The sequence below is a fragment of the Antechinus flavipes genome, chromosome 2, assembly GCF_016432865.1.
Source record: "Antechinus flavipes isolate AdamAnt ecotype Samford, QLD, Australia chromosome 2, AdamAnt_v2, whole genome shotgun sequence".
Lineage (NCBI taxonomy): Eukaryota > Metazoa > Chordata > Mammalia > Dasyuromorphia > Dasyuridae > Antechinus > Antechinus flavipes.
The window spans coordinates 361460352-361482952 of NC_067399.1; the positions used below are offsets into that span (position 1 = coordinate 361460352).

A 22601-nucleotide genomic window follows, 5' to 3' on the forward strand; every position below is an offset into this window, starting at 1 on the left:
TTTTGACCCAATAATTCCATTACTAGGTTTATAGCCCAACTAGATTACTGCAAACAAAGTTCTCATTTATGCCAAAATATTTTCAGAAGCACTTTTTGTAACACAATATCAAAGAACTGGAAACAAATTGGGGACTAGTTAAACAAATTGTGGAACATGAATGCAACAGAATTACCATTGTACTATAAAAAATGATGAAATATGATAAATCCAGAGATGCATAGAACTAGCTATAAGAATTAATGCAAAATAAAATAAACAGAGCCAAGAAAAAGCATCCACAGTAACTATAACAACGTAAATAGAAAGAACCACCAGAAAAAATAAAAATCAAAAGTGAATATTGCAATATTTAAAAGAATACGCATGATTCAAATGAAGAAACGTGAGAAAACAATTTCATTCCATTCCTTTGCAGAGGGAGAAGATTCATACATGTACAATTATACATTTTTAGACTTTTTCTATATATTGATTAGTCATGCAGACTTTTTTCTATTCCCTTTTTTTTTGTCTCTTAAAAATATTTGTTATATGAGATAGCTCTCTAGGAAGGGGAAAAGTACTAGGGAATATTATGATAATGTGAAAAAATAAAAGATATAAAAAAATTTATTTAAAAACAAGAACTGACCAAGACACTAATAATAAGAGAAATTCAAATCAAAATAATACTAGTTTCACCCCATGCAGCAAATGGCAAAGGTGACAAAAGATGAAAATAAGCAATCTTGCAGAGGTAGTAGAAAGATACACACTCACAAAGACAGTTTTTTGGGAGCAGGCAGAAGTACAAGGAAAAATTCAACATTGTAAAAAAAAAAAAATCAATAAAATTTTATTTTAAAAAATAATTCCAAAAAATAGAAAATTAAATGCAATTTTATTTTGTAACTTGATTATCTTAACAGTATAGGAAAATAAAACTATCACCTTCATGTAAAAATTTAACTAAGAAAAATGCTTCAGATACATGGGCTTGATGTTTCCTAATTAACAGAAAAAGATTTTATTGTTGAAAATATTTCAAAAATATATTCATCCACTTTTCTGCCTTTTGGTCAGTATTCTACATAACAATCATTCTTTGTAAAGCTTGAAATCAATCTTCTAAATGTCAATTATCACTGCAGAATCCCTTATGTGTACAAAGTATAGGACTGAGATGCTAACCAGAAATTATACCCTTAAAAGTTGATTTTCTATTAAATTTAGTTTCTTTGCTAAATCCCTAATCTTGATTTCTATTCTTGGAATTTGCCTCTTTTTCCTAAAAGTCCAATGAAGAAAAAAAATTCCAGCTGATAAAGTGTTCTACTTCTTTGGATTCTGGTTAAATGAAGTTTTGTTTTCCTTTTTTCCTTTTTTGTTTGTTTGTTTTGTTTTGTTAAGCTTAGCACAAGCTAAAGCAGCAATTTATCAAAAGACATCTTGTGCCACAACCCTCAGAATACACTGTCACAAAGGTTCAAGTCCATTCAAAACTCATCATGGTGCAAATGCTAATAAACTTTGAAAATACAACCCCCAACTCTTTATATACTGCTGATAGATTGCTCACTGTGACCGGATAACAAGTTCCATGACATTTGCCAAACATTTCTGATAACATGAATCAGTATTAACAATCTTCCCTACAAGGACTAAATATCACACCAGAAAGTCAAGAGTAAGACACAGTTATGATCTACTTTACAGCTTATTCATCTAAATAGGCTATAATTTAAAAAAAAAAAAAAGAGTTTTGAGGAGGAAAGGAGTCTTTAAAGCAGGTATACATAAAATCCCACTAACTACTATCATCAAGAGCATTTTTCCTTACTTATTTTTACCTGGTGGCATCAGGAATTATATTAAGTGATATAAATGAATGAAGTTTTTGTCCTCAAGTAACTTCCCCAGACATTTTTCTTTGTTTTGTGTGAGACATAAAAATAACTGAATAAATATGAATAGAATTCATAACAATATCTATATTCTGTTTGATGAGCTGAGTGAAAATGAGTCACGAGCATTGCGCAAAGAGAAAAAAGCAAAAAAAAATCATCTCAAAAATCACAATAATCACAGTAGTAGAAGGAGTAATAACTTTCATTTATTTAGTACTTACTATGTGCCATTAGCACAGTAGCAAATGTATCTTATTTGATCTTCACAGCAACCAAAGGTGATAGAAGCTATTATTATTCCCATTTTGCAGATGTAATAGGGGTTAAGTGAAATTTTTTTTCAGACAGCTAGTGAGTATCTGCATTGAATTTGAATTCAGGTCTTTCTGAAACCAAGTCCAGTACTCTGTACCATCTAGTTGCCAAATAAGAGATTAAGGATTTTTTTTTTTAATGCTCAAAGAGTTTTTGAGGTTGGAACAAGAGAACTCTAATGCCAATAACACCTGGAAATAAGGGACACTTATATGAAGAGTAATTTGAGCAAATAGGAAAAGGAGAGATAACAGAATAGGTAATAAAACAATGCAAATAGAGACCTCAGAAGCATTTAACATAGGGTTTTGAAGGAGAGATCTTGACGTTAGATAAAGAACATAGGAGGCAAATCAACTGAGCCCAAAGCCTAACCAATCAGCTCTTTGTATTTATTCTGTATATATTTTACATTTACTTACCTAAGTATATGTAATTCTCGCTAATAGACTATAACTTTTTGTGGGGGGGGTTTTGATATCCAATATATAGCATATTGTCGCCATGGCACACAGTAAGCATTTAATAAATGCTTGAAAAATTAATGAATCTAGAAGGAATAGTGTTTTCAACCCACAAAAATGCCAACAAGTATCAATGAAGGATGAGCTGAAGGAAGGAATACAGCCTCCAAAAAAGACCAAAACTCTGGGAAAGAGCTTAAATCAGAGGCGACCCTTCCACACTCGTTATGACCTTAATTACCTTCCCAATTTGACTATCTATTTTGACTATCTCTTTGTCTCCTAGAAGGCTTGATTCCTTTAATGGAGTGCTCCAGAAAACTGACCCTGTACATATTTTGATTTCATATTTACTTAAAGACCAATTCTGTCTTTCCCCAGGAGGAGATTTCCCAGTTCCATCCCCACCTATATATGTAGTGAAGAGCAAAAGCATCTGAAATATTTACAGCATAACATGACAAAAACATAACACCAACACTTACCTGATTAAAATTTTTGAAACAGAATTCTTTATATATAGCATCTCTTTCATTTAATTCTGACCATCCTGAGGCTTTGAGGTCATGTATAACTTGATTCCTTTCTTCTGTCGTTAACCAATGAGATTCTGCAGACTGTTAAGAAAGAATAAATATAATCAAATGAGAGTTTGGGCATGACTTTAGTTTATGAATAAAATTTATTGCATTTTGTATTGACATTAAAGTTTTTTTTAAAGATTCATGTCCAGTCAATCTAAGAAACTTTAAAAGTATAGTATCAATTTTTGATCAACTGATAAATGATCAAAAGATAAAAACAATTTTTTGAAAATCAAAACTCAAAACTATATAGTTATATGAAAAAAATATTTTAAAAAATCACTACTGATTGGAGAAAAAGTTAAAACAACTTTGAGATATCATCTTACACCTACCAGGTTGACCAAAATAATAGAAGGGGAGAGCAACAAATATTAGAGGGCATATGGAAAAACTGAGACACTAATTCATAGTTGGTGGAACTATGAACTGGACCAACTATTATTATTATTAAAAGGAGCAATCAGTAATCAACCAAAAGAGTTATAAAACTGTGTATACCCTACCCTTTCACCTAGAAATATCACTGTTTGATCTATTTCCCAGGATAATTAGGAAAAAAGGAAAAGAATTTATGTGTTTTCAAATATTTATACTATAGTTCTCTTTGTGGTGGAAAAGAACTGGAAGTATAGGGATGCCTGTCAATTGGTGAATGGCTAAGTGTTATATGGTTGTGATGGACTGTTTTATAAAAAATGATGAGCTGGTTGAGTTTAGGAAAATATGGAAAGATTTTTCAGGAAATAATGAAGAGTGTAATGAATTTTGAACCAAAAGAAAACTGTACATAGCAATTGCAATATTGTTCTTAGAACTTTGAACAACTAAGTCATTTTTAGTATTGCAAATATTCTAATCAAATTCAAAGGATCTATAAAGGAAGATGCTATCCACATCAAGAGAAAGAACTGATAAACATATATAATATGATTTTATAGATACCTTCTTTTGTGTCTACTGGTAGCCTTTTCAAGGGCAGTATGAGGAGGGAGGGAGAAAAAAATTTAAAATATACAGCAAAGAACAAAATAAAACTTAAAAGGAAGAACAGAAAAGTACGGTGGTTTTGAAAACTATGTGTAGTATGTATTATAGTTTTTCAAAAAAAAAAAGTATAGTGTGAAATGGAAATTCATGGTGAAGATTCACTTTTTATGCTGTACTGTATAATAGAAATGTTCTTTTTAGTATTTAACTTCAAATTTTTAAAAAGAAAAAAATAGTATCTTCTAATATATATGAGTACTCTCATGCATCAAAATAATTCTAAGTAATTTACTCTTTCACAAGCATTCAGCACTACTTCCCAAAACATATATGGGCCAAAAGTAAGATGTGATTTCATATATCAAACTAAATATTACCTGAATAGAACACAATTTCAAAAGTATTCAAAAGACCTTCCTACTCAAAAAAATTCCTCTTTTACCTGCTCACTGATGTGTGACATTCCATAATTAAGCCTCTTCCTTTAAATTCAAACCTGCTAAATTATTATCACTCATTTATACCTCAGCAAAAATGAATTTCTATTATTTCCTCAAAGCAGGTTGGTAAAAGAATATATACATATGTATGTATATGTATATGTATTCTATAAAATGGGACAGAAGGGAATATGACATTAAGGATATAAAATTCTACCATTTGACTTCATATTAAAGGTGCTGCATTTTGTAGTAGCAAAGGACTAGAAATGAAGTAAATATGCTTTGATTGGAGTAAAGCTAAACAAATTGTGGTACAAGAATGAAACAGAACATCTCTGTGTTATATGAAATAACAAACAATGAATACATAGAAGCATGGAAAAAACACATGAAATGATGCAAAGTGAATAAGCAGAGTTAAGAAAACAATGTATACATTGACTACAATGATGTAACTGGAAAGAACCACCACAACAAAATTGAACATCACAAAATTATAAAGAACAAGCTTGGCCCTGAAGAATAATTCTGATAAGGTATCTTTCCCTTCCCCAAATCTTGTGCAGACATGGGAGTATACAAATATGGAACATAGAAAGTTTCAATATAAAGTAAAATTTCTGTAATATTGTTGACTGGTTTTGCTTTATTTTCTCTTCTGATTTTTGAAAAAAAAAATTCTTTGTTATAAAGCCTCACTCTTTAGAAAGAGGGTAATAAAGGAAAAATATAAGTGCTTTTACATAAAAATCTGGTTTTTTTATATGAGAGGTACTGAAAAATGCTACAAAAAGATACAAATAGGAAGTGAAAAATCTAAATCAACATCTTCCAGAAGTCACCTGTTTGCTATATACTTATCTTTAGCATAATATAATGCTTCATCTCCATTTCCATCAAAATACAAAATGAATTGCTTTTCCAAGAGTGGGGATAGATATATTCTGTAGTCCCTTGCTCTCTGCCAGCAGTGGCATGTACTCTATAGATGTCATCCAATGTTAAGGATAGATCAGAAATCAGAGATCCCTCTCTCAACTTCATCTCAAAATCAACATGTTAAAACAGAATTTGTGATCTTTCCTCAGAGCTTTCTAATTTTCTTTTCCTGCCCAGGGAACCATGATTCTCCCAGTCACTCAGACCACCAGTGTCAAACATGCTCCAAATAGTTTAAAATGTAATTGGAAAATAATTAATAAAATGAAAATGTAACAGACAATGGATATTATGTGTTTTTTCTGAGTACATACAGTCCTCAGGGATCCTTATGTACAGGTTAGTGATCCCTGTTTCTACTTGAGTTTTGACACCACCGACTGGCTCCCAACCTTTGTGTTATCTTCAATTCCTCCTACAATACTTATCCACTCTATTGAAAAGTTTTGTTTGTTTAGTTTTTTTCCTACCACTACCCCAGCTCTCATTTATGCCTTCTTCATAGGATATAGGGGTTCTCCTCCTGTCACACCTGGATGACCACAATAATGTTACTACTGGTTGTTCTCCCTGCTGCAAATCTTTCCCAACTCCACTCAGCTGCCCAAGTGACTTTCATAAAGCACAGGTCTCACCATGTCATTCCCCTCCTCACTAAATTCTAGTGGATTCCTATCACCTCAAGGATCAAGTATAAAATTTTTTATTTAGCTCTGAAAGTCCCCGACAACCCGGTCTTTGACAAACACACTCTGTCTCCCATCTTGATGCTATTTCACTATGGTTCTCATGCCTGGGATTCTTCTCTTTTGCCTTCTGGATACTCTGGCTTACTTTTTTTTCCCCTAAAGTAATTGGGATTAAGTGACTCACCCAGGATCACACACTAGGAAGTGTTAAGTGTCTGAGGCCAAATTTGAACTTGGCTCTTTCTGACTTCAGGGCTAGTGCTTTATCAACTGCGCCTCCCTTTGACTTACTTTTACATAAGTCAACTTGAATGCCACCTTATGCAAAAGGTCTTTCCCACTCACCCTCTCCCATCCACTGCTAGTGCATTCCCCATGAGGCTACCTTTCATTTTCACTATATATGTGTGTTTGTGTGTGTGTAAACATTTTATATATATATAATATATATATATGTCTCACGCATATAATTGTATATTGTCTCCCCAAATAAAATGTGAGTTCCCTAGAAGCAATGACTATATTTTTGCAATTCTCTAAATCCCCAGAATTCAGCTCAATCCCTGATAAGTAGTAATCACTTAATAAATGCTTGTTGACTAACTGACAAATTTCCCCCCTCTAAAGCTAAAAGGGTCATATTACAAGCATAACCACAGCAGCAGTAGATTGCATGGTAACAAACTTGACGTCTTTTCATATGTTTACAGAAATTATTTTTATTAGGGAATATGAAAGGCAGTCATGGCAGAATGAAGAGAAATCTTCATGAAATCTAGGACTTAAATCCTTTTTCTAATTTATGTCAAAATAAGTTAAGTAGTTATTTAACTTCTCCTTACAAGAATGTAGCATTAATAACAAGTTCTGAATTCACAGACCTTTTGTTTTCATCACAGTTAACAAAACACAGTATTACAAATAAATAGCCTAAGAGGTATAAGTTGGCCTATTCCATGCTTATCATGTATGTACAATACTTGAAGTGTCTGTGATTTTCTGCAGTAGGTCCCCCTCCCACTGAAGCAGATTGCAAAGATTTATTAGATAGTCTTTATGACTTGCTATGCTTGCTAAAATTCATCACTCACTAGTCAATCACCAATTATGAGCATCTCTGGATTTAACTAAACTAGTCCTCCGAAAAAAAAGATACAAAGTGAATCTGTAAAAGCATACTCAGAACCTTTATAACTTGAGTTGTTGTTGTTGTTGTTTTAGAGCTTGCACTCCACTAAAATAACCTTTGAATACCATGTCCCCTCCATACCCAGGTGACACATCAGAGGAGGTAAACACTATAACAACTTTAAATACTTCAACAATATTAACTCAAAAAAATTAAAACAAAAAACAATAAATGGTTTCTTACCTGAGATACTTCAATTAAATAGTACACTTAAGTAATACAAGGTGATAGGCCTTTTCTTTTCCTGGTTATACATCACAACTCACCCAGGTCTTTTCATCTTATCTGACTCTTATGTCCACCTGCAAATTCTCTAGAGAGGACCCACCCATTCTTACAATTGCCTGGATACCACTGAAGCATGAGAACTGTTTATCCATTATCCTATGCTTTAGTGTAGGTACATGACTGAACTACCTCTTTTCCTAGTTATACATCTCTGCCAAGACATCCTTTATAAATCATTTCTGCACAATTCTTTGTTGATAATATATTGATGCATTTTCAACCTTTCTATATACATCTTCATTGAAATTTGAATGCTTACAATTTGTTAGTTGTAGACTGTGGCATTCTATGACTAATATTCATAAAGCATTCAAGGAATTTTTACTATCATGACAAAGATACTGAAGTGGTTTGCCAACTGGGGCAGACAGGACTAAGTGACTTGCCTAGTATTATATAGGTATTAAGTACCGGAGGTAGGATTTGAACTCAGGAAGATGAGTCTTCCACTCTAACCACTGTGCAACCTAATTGCCCCTCACAAAAGAATACCGATAGAGAAAAAAAGGAGCTTCTGTTTCTACTACAAAATTAACATCACTAATACATTATAAAAAGGAGAATGGGTCTACTAGTACAAAATACTGCATAAGATGTAAGAGTTGGTTGATATGTCACTAATTTTACTGAACTAATTTCTTTTTCTCTTTTTTTAATGAGAAAGTTCTCCAGGAAGGAGAAGGGGGGGGGGGGGAACTCTATTATAAAAAGTAGATTTTTTTTAAACAAAAGATAACAATAATTTTGCTAAAAGCAACTATGCAATTGGAAATAAAATAGATATTCTTTTGTTGTTCTTTAGATTTTCAGAGCTTTACGGGCACAGAATAGACTCTTAATAAAGAGTTGAAGAAAGATAAGGATGATGAAGGACACTTAGACAATACAAAACAAGATTCAACAAAAATCTATTTTTTTAAAGGACTGAGCAATTTTATAAATGCAATCCCCACTTCCTCTTCAATTCTAGGCCCCATTCACTATTTATATAGTTATTGTTGGTTTAACTTCATATCACAGTCCAGACAAGGAATTCTTCACATACTTGTTTTTTTCCTGAGATAGTTAAACCAAACTCTCTTGAGATATAAGAATTTCATTTATGAAACTCTGCAATATTCTGGTGATTGACATAATCAGCATAATATTATCTCAAAACAGAAGCATCTCAGAATACCCCACCATCTCTAGAGAACCCTCTTTCATGTGAATTCTGTAAAGGACATCCTCTGTAACAACAGAAAGCATTTGTTGTTCCTATTTTACGCCTCAAATAAAATGAATAATTATCAAAGTTCTCATTGTTTAAATGATTTAAGCAATTTTATATAAGTCTAACATGCACAAAAAAACATGCACATTCAAATATGTGAGGCATGTTGATTTTTTTGTTCTTCATGATGGAATACTTTTATAATCAAGAAGCAATAAGCAATGATATACTGCATTCTCTCTGGCTTGTAAAAAGAGTTTGGCAAATATTGCTTGTGAAGCATATAGCACAAGATATGCGACGTCTATTTTACACCACTAGGTGGTGGTAAAAGTTAAAGTCTGGTTAGAGAACAATTGGGAAAAACTTCAATTGAATAAAAAGAATTTTTAGAGTAAAAGAAAATTTTTAAGTTTTAGATAACAAAGTACATTGACAGGAAAGTAAAAGACAAAAAGAGATGGACGAACGGGCAGACGGATATTTTATGTGTGTGTGTATTGTAAATGTGTATGTATAGCTATGCAACAACAAAAAATACACAAGTGAATTGAGCCATATTGAATAATCATTAATGTCAAACACTTCGATGGACTCATTAGAAAGTGATTGCTTTTATAAAATACAGATCTCGACACAGAGCTTTCTAATTCGTAATTTTATACATTATGAGAAGTAATGAGAAATCTTGTTTGTTTCAGAAACAGTTTCACACCAAGTGATCCGAGACATCCCTACCTAAAGAGAATGAAACTTACAAAGTTCTTGCACTTGGTTATGGAGAAGGGGATTGGAAGGGTTCAGTTTCTTTGGGGATCCAGAAGACTTGGATAAGGCATTTCTGACCTGACTTCAATTAACTGACGGTGAGATTCGGTGTAAGCAAGCCCTAGATACGCCTGGGGATGTGGGTTTCAAACTTGGTTCTCTGCTTACTCCCAGTTTAGCTAACCCAGGCCCTAGGCCCCGGAACCCTATCCCCGACCCACAGTCAGACGCAAAGTCCAGCTAACACAGGCGGCACTTCACATTCCAGACATCCAACCTCCACGGGAGGGAACCTGGACTAGATTCCGGGAGGATTTCTGGGAAGATGGGGCCGGCCCTCCGGCCACCCCAACTCCGCCCCGGGTTGCCCGTGACCATGCCCCCGAAGGAGCTCTCTCGGAACCCAGACGCCGCCCGCCCGCCCTCTCTGCCTCATTCACGCACCATGGCTGAGAAGCTCCGGCAGTACCCCAGAGCGAATCGCGGCGACTGAAAGATAGCGGGGAGAAGCCAGCCCCGGAGCAGCGTTGCCGCCGCCGACATGGGTCCGCACTGTCCAGCCCCGCCCCGAGGCGACCAACGAGCTGCCTGAGCCGAACGCTCGCAGCCGGGAATCCCGGCGCTACGCCCGGTCCTGCACCACCGGCTCCTGGAGCCTTTATCCCTCTTCCGCCGCCGGCTCCGCCTGAGATGAGCCGTGGGTTCCCGGACTGCTCAGGCCCAGAGGCTCTGGCGGGAGTCGGGCGTGGCGGCAAGAGAGCTGAACGAGGACCCTTCGGAGGCTAGGACCAAGCGTGGAAATAACTTTATTGACACCGAAGGAAGCATCTGTCTCCTGGAACAAGCTCTGTGGGCTACTGCTGCGAACGCGTCCGTGTCGGCGTGCCACTCCCTAGGTTTTCCGCAGTACCTGCGCTATCCCCAGGCAGCCTATGCCGGAGTGAGAAGAAAGTTACTCCTTTTCTCACCCTCTTTTCTTACCTGCACTCCCAGGGCTATCGCCAGTCGTCCAGATCTAGAAGTAGCCATTGGACCCATTTAGCTCTAGAGGAGAAAGTGAAGCAGGTGACCTGACACACCTCTCCCTCACTTAAATCTTAGTCACTTGGAAGTCATGGCATCACCTCACTGATATCATGGTCCTCTTCACCCCCACTTGGTGCTAGAAAATGCTTAAGGATTCCCTAAAAAAGGGAATAAAGAGTTATTCAATGTCCAGTGAACTACTTTGTATATATTTGTTACTCTTTATATCTATTCTATGTGTATATATTTTAACAGAATTATATACATATAAAGTATATTTATAGACATAAAATTATATGCTTATATCATATTACACATATTCTGATAAATTAAGATGTTCTGAATACTTGTAGTCTCTATTTATCTGTATTTAGATAGAATATATAATTTTATATAATATGAAATTTGGCAGAATTCTATTTATTAGAATTAAAACTGCCTGACATTTTAGAACAATTTGTATTCAACAAGATCGAGCAAAATTGAATTAAGTTAAAATAAAATGTTTTGCACTTTTTAACGAAATGACTCCCCAGATATTCAGCCTGACATTTATTTAAATAATTGCTTAAGTTTTTCTTAATCTATACACCTTCTAAAAGTCTCTCTTTTATCTTTTCCCTCCTCCTGAATATTAATCTACAAATCTTTCTAAAATTTCCTCCCTCACCAAGTGGCCCAGTTGTCTCAATTTTTTACAGACCCAAAAGACTTCTACAATCCTCCAGATATATGATTCTCTTCGATCCAGATCCAACTTGAATAAGGTTCAAACATTAGGAGCCCTCCAGTCCCATCTGTTCCTCTAGATCAGTTCTTCCTCTCATACTCAATTTTTATAAATAATTACACCTTATAGTCTTTTTTTATCCAGTATTATTTTTTTAGAATCACATTAGCATATACAACTTAGCCCCAAACTTATTTTGAAGTTACTTTAAAAATTATGAATTTAAAAATACTTTTTAATAAAGTTTGACTTTAATGAATACTTTGCATTTTGCATTTTGCACTTTGTCTTTAGTGTTTCCCTTATATTTTTTCTAGATATTTTATATAGAATTTCCCATTGAATTCTGGTCTTTTTTTTTGTCACAAATACTCTCAGTTGATCAAATGTCCTTTAAAAAAAAAAAATCAGGATTATACTCAACAAGCAGGGGAAATTAATCTTGGTCAAAATCCAAACTCTTAAGTTGTTTGAAATATGTTCCAAGACCTACAGTCTTTTATCATAGCTCTTGTGAAAAAATCTTGTGTAGGTCTTATGAAGATCTTTCAAAATTTTGAACTACTTAGCAGTATTTCAATTTTTTTTTGTTTTTGTTTTTTCTTGTTGCTTGCAGTTTTGAATCTTGTATGTGACATTCAATTAAACTTTACTCTTGGGATCGCTTTTCTGATGGGGAACAATAGATTTTTTTTTTTCATTTCTACTTTCCCCCCTTGTTCTAGAACTTACAGAAGTTTTAAATAATTTCTTGTAATATTATATCCAGATTCTTTTAAAATCATAACTTTTAGGTACTCCAACAGATGTTTCAGATTGTCTTCAATTTTTTTCTGTTTAAAATAATTACATATTTATCAGATTGCTTGTTGCCTTGGGGAGAAGGGAGGAAAAGGAGGGAAGGAGAAAAAAAATTGTAATTCAGTTTTCTCCAGTTTTATTATTTATTGGTGTCTTATGACCATTCAGTCCCTATTGCCCAATTCTAGTTTTCAAGGAGTTATTTTCTTCCTTAAGGTTTTGTATCTTTTAATTCTGTAAATATTATGCATATATTGGATTTAATATATATTTCTACCATGTTTACATATATTGGACTACTTGCCATCTAGGGAAAAGGGTGAGGGAAGTGGGGGGGGGGGGAGGAATTGGAACACAAAGTTTTGCAAGGGTTAATGTCGAAGAATTATCCATGCATATGTTTTGAAAAATAAAGCTTTAATTTAAAAAAGAAATTTTTTAAAAATTGTGTATCTTTTTTCCAATTGGTTAACTTTCTTTTTTTTGTTGGTTTGTTTTAGTTTCTTTGCTGAGGCAATTGGGGTTAAGTTACTTGGCCAGGATCACACAGCTAGGGTGTGGTGCTCTATCCATTGCACCATCTACCTGCTCCTGGTTAACTTTTTTCTCAAAATTTTCTTGATTGCTTTTTTTTCCTCTTCCAATTTTTCCTCAGTCTCTCTTATTTGATTTTTGAATTCCTTTTAAACTTCTTCCAAGAACTCTTTTTGGGTTTCTAACCATTTGATGTTACTCTCTAAGGAAAAAAAAAAAAAATGGTTTTCTTTCCCTCTTCCTTCTGGCCTCCTTCTCCCCTCCCTACAACTATCTTCCTCTAAATATGAACCCAGATCTTCATTTACACCATAGTAACCATATATGGTAAGGTTTTTTTTTCTTTGCTTTCTCATTTTTATTTTTATTTTGTTTATTTTAGCAGCTTATTATTGATGAGGTGAAGTCTAGTTTTTGGGGCTCCTGGTATGGGAAGCAAAAATATGATGAGATTTAGGTTTTGGGGTTCCCTTTTATAGGGAACCAAATGATAAAAGTCTAGATTTAGGGAACCAAAATGAGATTAGGATTTCTAGTGGTCAGGGAGTTAAATGATAACGTTTAGTGGCAGGTTCGGGGTTCAGGGAACCAAATGGAGATGTTTGGCTCCCCTGCACCCCCTTGGGATTCAGCTCAAGAGTAGGGAGTTTTGAGGAACCCCCCTTCTGGCGGCACAGGGATTTTCTGTAAAGGAATTTACAAACCCGAAAACCTAGATTGATAAATGAGTTTATTATAGGGATTGGGAAGTAAGGTTAGAAATCCTGACAGGGAGACATAAGGTCTCATTAGGGAAATAGATGAAGATAAAGAGAGGATAACACTGGAAAAGACCTCTCCCATGTAGCTTGGCAACCTGCGGTTTAAATGCTCCTATCCTGTCCCCTTCTTGTGGTTACTGTATAGTGGGGAGATTGGGGACTCAATCTTAATCTTCTCAAATCTCCGGAAAGATTGTCACCAACTTTTAAAATAGAAATAAATTTGCTAGCAATTTGGACAAGTGAGCCGCGCCCCTTCCAGACCTTTACCTGGCTCTTAAAGCCGCAGCTTCCAGCCCTCAGGAAGTGTCCTCGTCCCATACATTTTAAACGGGACTCAATTTCCCTGATTTGGTCATCCTGCGTCTGTAGAAACTTCAGAATTACATTTTTCCATGCTCACAAGGCTGTCTACAAAGACGGGATTTTAAACTGCTCTCGGTTTTTTTCTTAGCCTCAGGGCACTACTTATTCCAGTGGGCAGAGGCTTCCTTGGCGTAGCATAGCATAGCTTAACATGGCATGTTTAGAACTTCTGCAAAAAGAGAATTTTAGATTGGCTCCTTTATAATAGGAGCTTTGGCTACAAGCTGAAAGAGTTGTGTGGAGTCCTAAATTAGCTCATCTATGTTTTAGCTTGAGCTGGAATTTGAATAGAATTGAATGACTTTCTTTAATTGAATAGGGTTGAAATTTTCTTGCTCAAGACTGAACCAACCCCACCTAGATAACAGAATGAAACTGTCTTGTTTCCCTCAGGCAGGGTCCCTCACTGAGGCAGAATTGAAGGAGATTTTCTCCTTCGAGGAGTTTTAGAGTTTCAGGATCCTTTCTTCATTATAACAATATTGTCAGGCAACATTACTCACAACTCAAGATTAAAATCTGATTACAATAATAAGTTGTAAAAGAATCTATACTTTTATAGAACTAGAAGTATAGTGTACTATATAAACTTATAGACATTTCTATAAAATACACTTATAAATTACCAAATATTATATACTTCTATACAATTATATACTCATATATTCCTTACCAATTAAAGAGATAATTTTCACTTTCATTTCCCTTCCTTCTCCCTTCTCTTCCCTGTTCAGTATATTCTTTATCTTCCTTTCCATTCTTTAACAGAACCACTCTCAGACCTTCTGTCTACTTAAATTCCTTCTATGATTTTTGATGAGGCTCAGGGGGAACACATCTATCATTTGTCTGTATTAGAATGTCAGCAGTTTATTCTTGCTTAGTCTTTTATGATTATTCATTCATTATTTACCTTTTTATGGGCAGTCAGATAGTACAGTAAATAAATTGCCAAGCCCAAGGTCAGGAAGATGTAAACAGCTGAATTCAAATCTGACCATACACATTATTAGTTGTGGAGCCCTGGGCAAGTCATTTAATCTTATTTGCCTCAGTTCCTCTAGTATAAAATAAGCTGGAGAAGGAAATGGCAAACCACTTCAATATCTTTGCCAAAAAAACCCCAAATGGGGTCATAAAGAATCTGAAAAAAACTAAAGAAAAAATTACTTTTTTATGTTTCTCTTAACTGTGGTGTTTGCACTTCAAAGTTTCTACACAACTCTGGTGTTTTCATCAGGAATACTTAGAAATCTTCCATTTCATTAGAATTACACTTTTCCCTCTATAGCATTTTATTTAGTTACACTAGGTATGTTTTTTTTTTTTTTTATATTGTAAGCCTATAAGTCTTTCCATCTAGAAAACTGTATGCCAAGCTCTCCATTTCTTTACAATCACAGCTCTAAACTGTGTGTGATCCTGATTGTCTTTCCTTAATACTTGAATTCTTTCTTTAGTTCTAGATTTTAGCTATACTGTTCCCTGGTATTTTCATTTTGAGGCTTTTTTTATTAAAGCTTTTTATTTTCAAAAATTCATGGATAATTTTTCAACATTAACCCTTGCAAAACCTTGTGTTTCAATTTTCCCCTCCTTTCCCCTCATCCCTTTCTCTAGATGGCAAGTAATCCAATATATTTTAAACATGGTAAAAAAAAAAAATGTTAAATCTAATATATTCATTGTTATTTTCCTTCACAAGAAAAATCAAATCAAAAAGGAAAAAAATGAGAGAAAATAAATGCAAGCAAACAACAATAAAAAGTATGAAAATGCTATGTTGTGATCCACATTCAGTTCCCATAGTGAGCTCTCTCTGGATGTAGATGGCTTTCATGACAAGATCATTGGAATTGGCCTGAATTATCGCCTAGTTGAAAAGAGCCAAGTACATCAGAATTGATCATCGTATCATCTTGTTCCTATGTACAATGATCTCCTGGTTCTGCTCATTTCACTTAGTATCAGTTCATGTAAGTTTGAGGCTTCCTGCAAAAAATGACTGGTAGATTCTATTTCTATTTTGTCCCCTGGTTTTAAGTTTTCTGGGTAGTTTTAAGATTAATTGTTTCAAAAGTCAAAAGCTCAAAAGTCAAGTCTTTTAAGTAGTACAGTGACTTTTTAAAGTTTTTCCCCTTGATCTATTTTCCTGATCAGTTGTTTTTGCCATGAGATATCAGAAGTGTTGAATTTAAACTGAAATGGACCCCTTAGAAATTCATAGATTAACATTATCTGTAAGGGTCAAGGGAGAAACATCACACAATATAAGAGGAAGTAAAGAGGTCTTGATGTCTGAGATGCCTGGGTGTGATTTCTGCAACCAGCACTAACCATCTCAGGAACCGAAGCTCTGGTCGCATTGAGGATGCATCATCAACGGGAGTCATCTCCTTCCCTTATTGGCTGTGCGTGTGACCTCATAGATCCTATAGAAGCAATGAAGACCCGGAAGTAAGTGGAGTTCAATGGGAGTTCAATAGGAGTCAGCAGGAGGTCAGTAAGCATGCAGGAGTAGTGCAAGATGTGAACACATGGAATAAAGTCTTGTGCTCATAAGCCGTTGTGTCTGGGCACTCTGTTGGACATGAGAACCACTGCTTAGAGAGGTAGTGGCCAGAAATCTCTGAGATCCTATGATTGAGTAAGATTTCTTTAGACCTGGGAGTAGGCAAGACTGGCAATCAGTAACCTCTGGGTAGGAGGTTACAATTATCTATGTCATATTGTATTTTTATTTTCTTAAACATTTCCCAATGACACTTAATCTGGTTCAAGTAAGTTTGACACCTCTGCCTCAGTATTATCATTTTTCCATCATTAAAACTTTTTTTTAATATTTCTTGTTTCATGTAGTCCCTAGTTTCTATTTCGTACATCCCAGTTTTCAGGGAACTTATTTTTGGACAAGGCTTTGTACCACTTGTAACAAGATACTAATTACCTTTCCAATTCCTTCTATAGCTCTCATTTCTTTTTACGATTTCTCTTTTGATACTTTTAGTTATCAAAATCATTTTAAATTCTTGTCTCACCACTTCCAGAAATTCTAATTAGATTTATTCCCAAGTTGTATTTTTTTAGACTTTATATGTATATATTTGGGGATCATTATCTTATAGGTTTTTGTCTTAAGTATCCCTATTACCATAATAGCTTTTTTTTTTTTTTACATAATAGCTTTTTATAGTGTTGTTTGTTTGCTCATTCTTCTAGCCTACTTTCTGGATTTAGAATTTACTATTATACTTTCTGAAGGAATGTCAACGGCCAGCCTGCTGCTGCTGCTTTCTTGGAGGTATTGAATATTGTTTTATTCCAAGCCCTCAGTGAGAAGATCTAAGGCAGTCTGATCATTGGCCCCTAGTCTGAGCTCTGCAAATTCTGATTTAGGTTTGGATTTGATTAACAGTAAACTGCTGTTAGACTCAGTAGCTATCAGTCATCTGGAAAGCTCTAATGATTCATTATTACAGATGGTCTGGTATTCCTATACTATTTATTCCACTTCAAGCTTTAGACTGAGCTACAAACTAAAACTGAGGCTGTACTTGGTGTCCAAGCCACACAAACACTACTCGTTTCTAAACTTGTTTTCTTAGGTTCCTCCTTCAGGAAAGCCATCCCTAGGCAAAGATCCCCTCTATCAGCCCTGATCTGTGACTGCACTAGGTAGTAATAGAACTGCAATTCGGCATCTGATTCTGAATTCTAGTTAGGGTTTAGTCTTGAATATAGGTGACATAGATACAGGGCCCGTCTTGCCTGGATGCACAGCCTCTCTGCATTAGAATGCTGTGCATAAAGTGTTCCTGTCCATTGCTCACAACCTTTCTGCTTCCCTGAACCATCCTGGTGTGGAAAAATGACTCAATGATTTTCTTGGATTTCCCCTTAGCTCTATCAATACTTTTTTGATTTAGATTTAACTTCCCTAGTCCTCCGTTTGCAGGACTCAATAGTCTCTAAAATCCCATCCAATTCTAAATCTATGATACTTAAGTTATTAGCTCATCATTAGTATGATCTGTTTTCTAGATCTGTTTGAAGTTGGGAGGTTGCTCTACCCAATTCCATGCATTTTCACTGGCTACCTCTCATACTTAGAACACTTTTCTCATTTCAGCACCCTATCTTATTTTAAGTTTCAGCTAAACTCTTACCTTCTATAAGAAACCTTTTCTAATTCTCCTTAACTTTAATGCTTTCGTGGCTAGAAACTGGAAAATGAATGGATGCCCATCAATTGGAGAATGGCTGGGTAAATTGTGGTATATGAATGTTATGGAATATTATTGCTCTGTAAGGAATGACCAGCAGGATGAATACAGAGAGGCTTGGAGAGACCTACATGGACTGATGCTAAGTGAGATGAGCAGAACCAGGAGATCATTATACACTTCGACAACGATATTGTATGAGGATGTATTCTGATGGAAGTGGATTTCTCTGACAAAGAGACTTAACTGAGTTTCATTGGAGAAATGATGGACAGAAACAGCTACACCCAAAGAAGGAATACTGGGAAATGAATGTGAACTATTTGCATTTTTGATTTTCTTCCCGAGTTATTTTTACCTTCTGAATCCAATTCTCCCTGTGCAACAGGAGAACTGTTCGGTTCTGCAAATATGTATTGTATCTAGGATATACTGCAACATATTTAACATATATAGGACTGCTTGCCATCCTGGGGGGGGGGGGGGGGGAGGAGGGAGGGAGGGGAAAAAACGAAACATAAGTGATTGCAAGGGATAATGTCGTGTAAAAATTATCCTGGCATGGATTCTGTCAATACAAAGTTACTATTAAATAAAATAAAATTTAAAAAAAAAAAAAAAACTTTAATGCTTTCCCTTTAGCATTACCTAGATTTATCCTTTAACTATTATTGTTTGTACATAGCTGTTTGAATGTAGTCTCCCAAAGACTGGTTTTTGATTGTTTTTTTGGTATCCCTAACACCTAGCAGTATCTGACACATGGTAGACATTTAAATAAGTGCTAGCTCATTTGAATCAAGCAGCACTTCCCTTCATTTGCTTTTCATAAGAAATCTAACAAGCTTTAATTAAAATTCTCCAATGTATCCCACTGGAGTTGTTTTATTTTCATTTTCAAATGGCACTGAGGTAAGTCTTGTCAGCTCATCATTCACTTAGAAAGCATTTGATGCTGAGTGCTAGGGAATGAACAGGAAAACCTGATCACCTCTCCAACACTTGTAATTATTCCCCCACAAATCTGGGACACTCTCCACTTGTGGACATTATATCTCATGGACATTAGGGCAATATTGACTGCTCATCTATTATCACTTGGTCTTGTTTGACCAGCCTATTTCCTCTTCTGGTTATACAAATCTACCATCTTTTATTTTGTGTTGTTTTGCTTTTTCTTTTGTGATACATCACTTCTTGCACATAAGCCTATTTAACCCTACCACATGTCTCCATTTTCCTTAACTTATTCATTTTGACAGGGATTGTGATATTTCATGATTCAAAGCCATATAACCAGAACACTGATATTTAAAAGATGAGTATTATATATCAAGAAGTAGTTTGTAATTATTAAAAGCATTATGTAGTTTCCCAAGTGTAATCTTCTACTTAGTTCTGGGCCAAGCTCATTGTCCATTTGCAATGCTTGGCCAAGCAATATCAAGTAATAATTTACTTAAAAAGTGTAGAATATCTAAATGATGAATGAGGAAGACCATCTGATTTGAAAAGGTTAGTAGTTAGTTGTAATTCTTATGTATATTTGAAATAAACATGTTTCTCTCAAGATATCCTATAATTAGATTTTTCACTAGAGTGACATAACCTAGAATTACTCCAAATCATTGAGGTTTTACCATGCAGTCAAAAAACCAAAAAAAAATGACTTTATGTAGGCTATGGTCAATGTTGCTGACCTCGGGTATTTATTATACCTCAGAGAATTAAATAGCTTTCATATAACCAATTATATTAGATGGTTGTGGCAAGAAAACCTAAGAAATTGCCAATTACCATCATGCTTTCCTTTCTGAGGTCACATCCCTTCTAACTTGTATACAAATTTGTATCCATATAGTTACATACGTACAGTTTTCCCTAAGATAAAGCAAGCTCCTTGAGGGCAAATTGCTTTTATCTTTTTTTTTTCCCTAACCTTCATAAATATTTTTTATTTCTATAATTCCTTTGCAAACTTTGGTAATTTGTAAGTGACACAGATATGTGGGAATGAGTTATAAGAGACATGTAAGAATGTTGAATCTGGTCAAAGGTCCTGGATTCAAATCTTAGCTCTTCTGTCAATACAAAGTTATTATTAAATAAAATAAATAAATAAATAAAAGTCAAAAAAAAAAAAAAACAAATCTTAGCTCTATCAATACTTTTTTGATTTAGATATAACTTCCCTAGTCCTCCATTTGCAGGACTCAATAGTCTCTAAAATCCCATCCAATTCTAAATCTATGATACTTAAGTTATTAGCTCATCATCTTTAGCAAATATATTATTCATTTTCAACCAAATTCATTAGGTTGCTAAATCATGTATGTCAAAAATAAAGTTGGCTTTGTCACCTCAAGAGTGAAAGGCCACAAATAAAAGACCTGAATATTTGATACTTAAAAGATATTTAAAAAATAAAGCAAGACCTCAGAATATGGCATCTCTCCTCTGAAGGATTTTTATGAGAAAGCAAAGACAAGTCATACAATAAGAAGCACAAAAAGAATAAAATTCAAATTGCTGGACAAAGTATCCACTCCTCTGAAATCATAGATCCCTTGTGCCAAAGATAAATCATGAAACTAAAAACCACTCTCATTAGTATTAGCACAAAGGGATTCTTGTTGATTTAATTTACATTATGTTTGGAAACCACTAATAAATATGATCTGGCTGTGAAGTTTGGATTTATTTAATCCTTTTGCTTTGCCTAGAGACAATCTCATGACTTAGATTTTGTTTTGTTTTTTTCAACAGATAAATGCTAGGAACTGATCTTGAGCAGTAATCATTCACACATTAAAATATACAAACAAAATCTACAATAAAGACCTAATTATTTTAACTCTTTATTGTTCCAGAAGAAAAGACATGAAACAACACATTGCTACTTTTAAAATCTGACCATAAAAGAACAGCTGTTAAGTTGTGAACTTTGAAATTGTTTTGAAAAATAAATTCAATAGATGTAAAACTTTAATTTTTAAAATTATAAATTTTCTAAAATTATGCCATAGAATTTTTGCTTCTGAAAGATGTCTGGAAATCTTTTCAATAGCTTCTTAAATTCAATTTCATTTTCAGTTCTGAATTTTCTCCTTTCTTCCTTCCCTTCCATTACCCATTGAAAAGGCAAGAAAAATAGAATCATTATAAGAATATATAGTCATGCAAAACAACTGTTCACGTTAGTCATGTCCAAAAAAAAAAAAAAAAAAAAAAAAAAGGAAATAAATTTATTTCAATCTGTATTCTGAGTTGATCACTTCTCTATCTATCTGAAGGCAACAGCATGTTTTATCATGAGTCCTCTGTAATTGTGGTTGGTCACTGTGTTGATCACAAGTTTTTCAAAGATGATCATTTTTATATTATCTGTTACTGTATAAATTGTTCTCCTAGTTCTTCTCACTTCACTTTGTACCAGTTTAAACAACTATTTTCAGAGATTTTTGAAACCATTCTTTTTTTCCCCTTCATTTTTCTGTAGCACAATAGTACTCTATCATATTCATATACTATATGAATTTTAGCCATTTTCTAACTGATGGGTATCCACTGAGTTTCCTATTTTCTGTCACCACAACAGAAACTCCTATAAATATATTTGAATATATGTGGCTCTTTTACTCTTTTTGATCTATTTGGAATTTTAAAAACTTTTGGGGTATAGCTCCAAATTGCTTTTCAGAATGATTGGACTAGTTCACAGCTCCAGCAACATTGTATTAGTGTACCTGTTTCCTATATCCCTCCAACACTTGCCATTTTCCTTTTCTGTCATCTTAGCCTATCTGGGTATGAGGTAGTAATCTCAAAATTATTTTAATTTGCATTTCTCTATTAATATATATGTACATACATAGTAATAATATGTTCTATAAAGCAGTTTTTCATATAGCTATTGAAACTTAGATTTCTTCTCTCTGAAAATTGCCTGAATATCCTCTGATAATTTATCAACCAAGGAATGGCTCAGTTCAATTATATGTATTCTAGAAATGGGACCTTTATCAGAGAAACATGAAACAAAGATTTTTTTGCCCGTTTCCTGCTTTTCTTCTAATTTTAGCTATACGGGTTTTGTTTGTGCAAAATCTTTTTAATTTTATGTAATCAAAATTACCCATTTTACCTTCTATGAGCTTCTTGAACCTCTCCTTTGGTCATGAATACTTCCTCATCCACAAATTCAACAGGTAATTTTTTCCACCCTACATTATTTTGTTTATGATAGCCTATCTAAATCATGGACCATTCTGAACTTATTTTGGTATACAGTGTGAAAAGTTAATCTATACCTAGTTTCTGCTAGACTGTTTTCCAGTTTTCCTAACTTTTTTTTTTTTTTGGTCAAATAATGAGTTCTTGATCCAAAAG

The 22601-nt window shown here is 34.4% G+C and overlaps 1 protein-coding gene across 5 annotated transcripts in view; it reads right to left on the reverse strand.

Moving 5' to 3' along the window:
- The window catches only part of LOC127549809 (UPF0461 protein C5orf24 homolog), a 124861-nt gene that overhangs the window by 39814 nt on the left and 62446 nt on the right, over positions 1-22601 (reverse strand). For 4 of the 5 annotated variants that reach the window (XR_007950721.1, XM_051978165.1, XM_051978168.1 and 1 more), the window contains exon 4: positions 3154-3285. Coding sequence is in view for 4 of the 5 variants with exons in the window: in XM_051978165.1 (XP_051834125.1) it covers positions 3154-3285 (132 nt within the window). In the remaining variant the exon portion in view is untranslated. Of the gene's footprint in view, positions 1-3153; positions 3286-10215; positions 10485-22601 lie in introns of those variants that run through there. The other variant, XM_051978173.1, reaches the window with a different exon arrangement.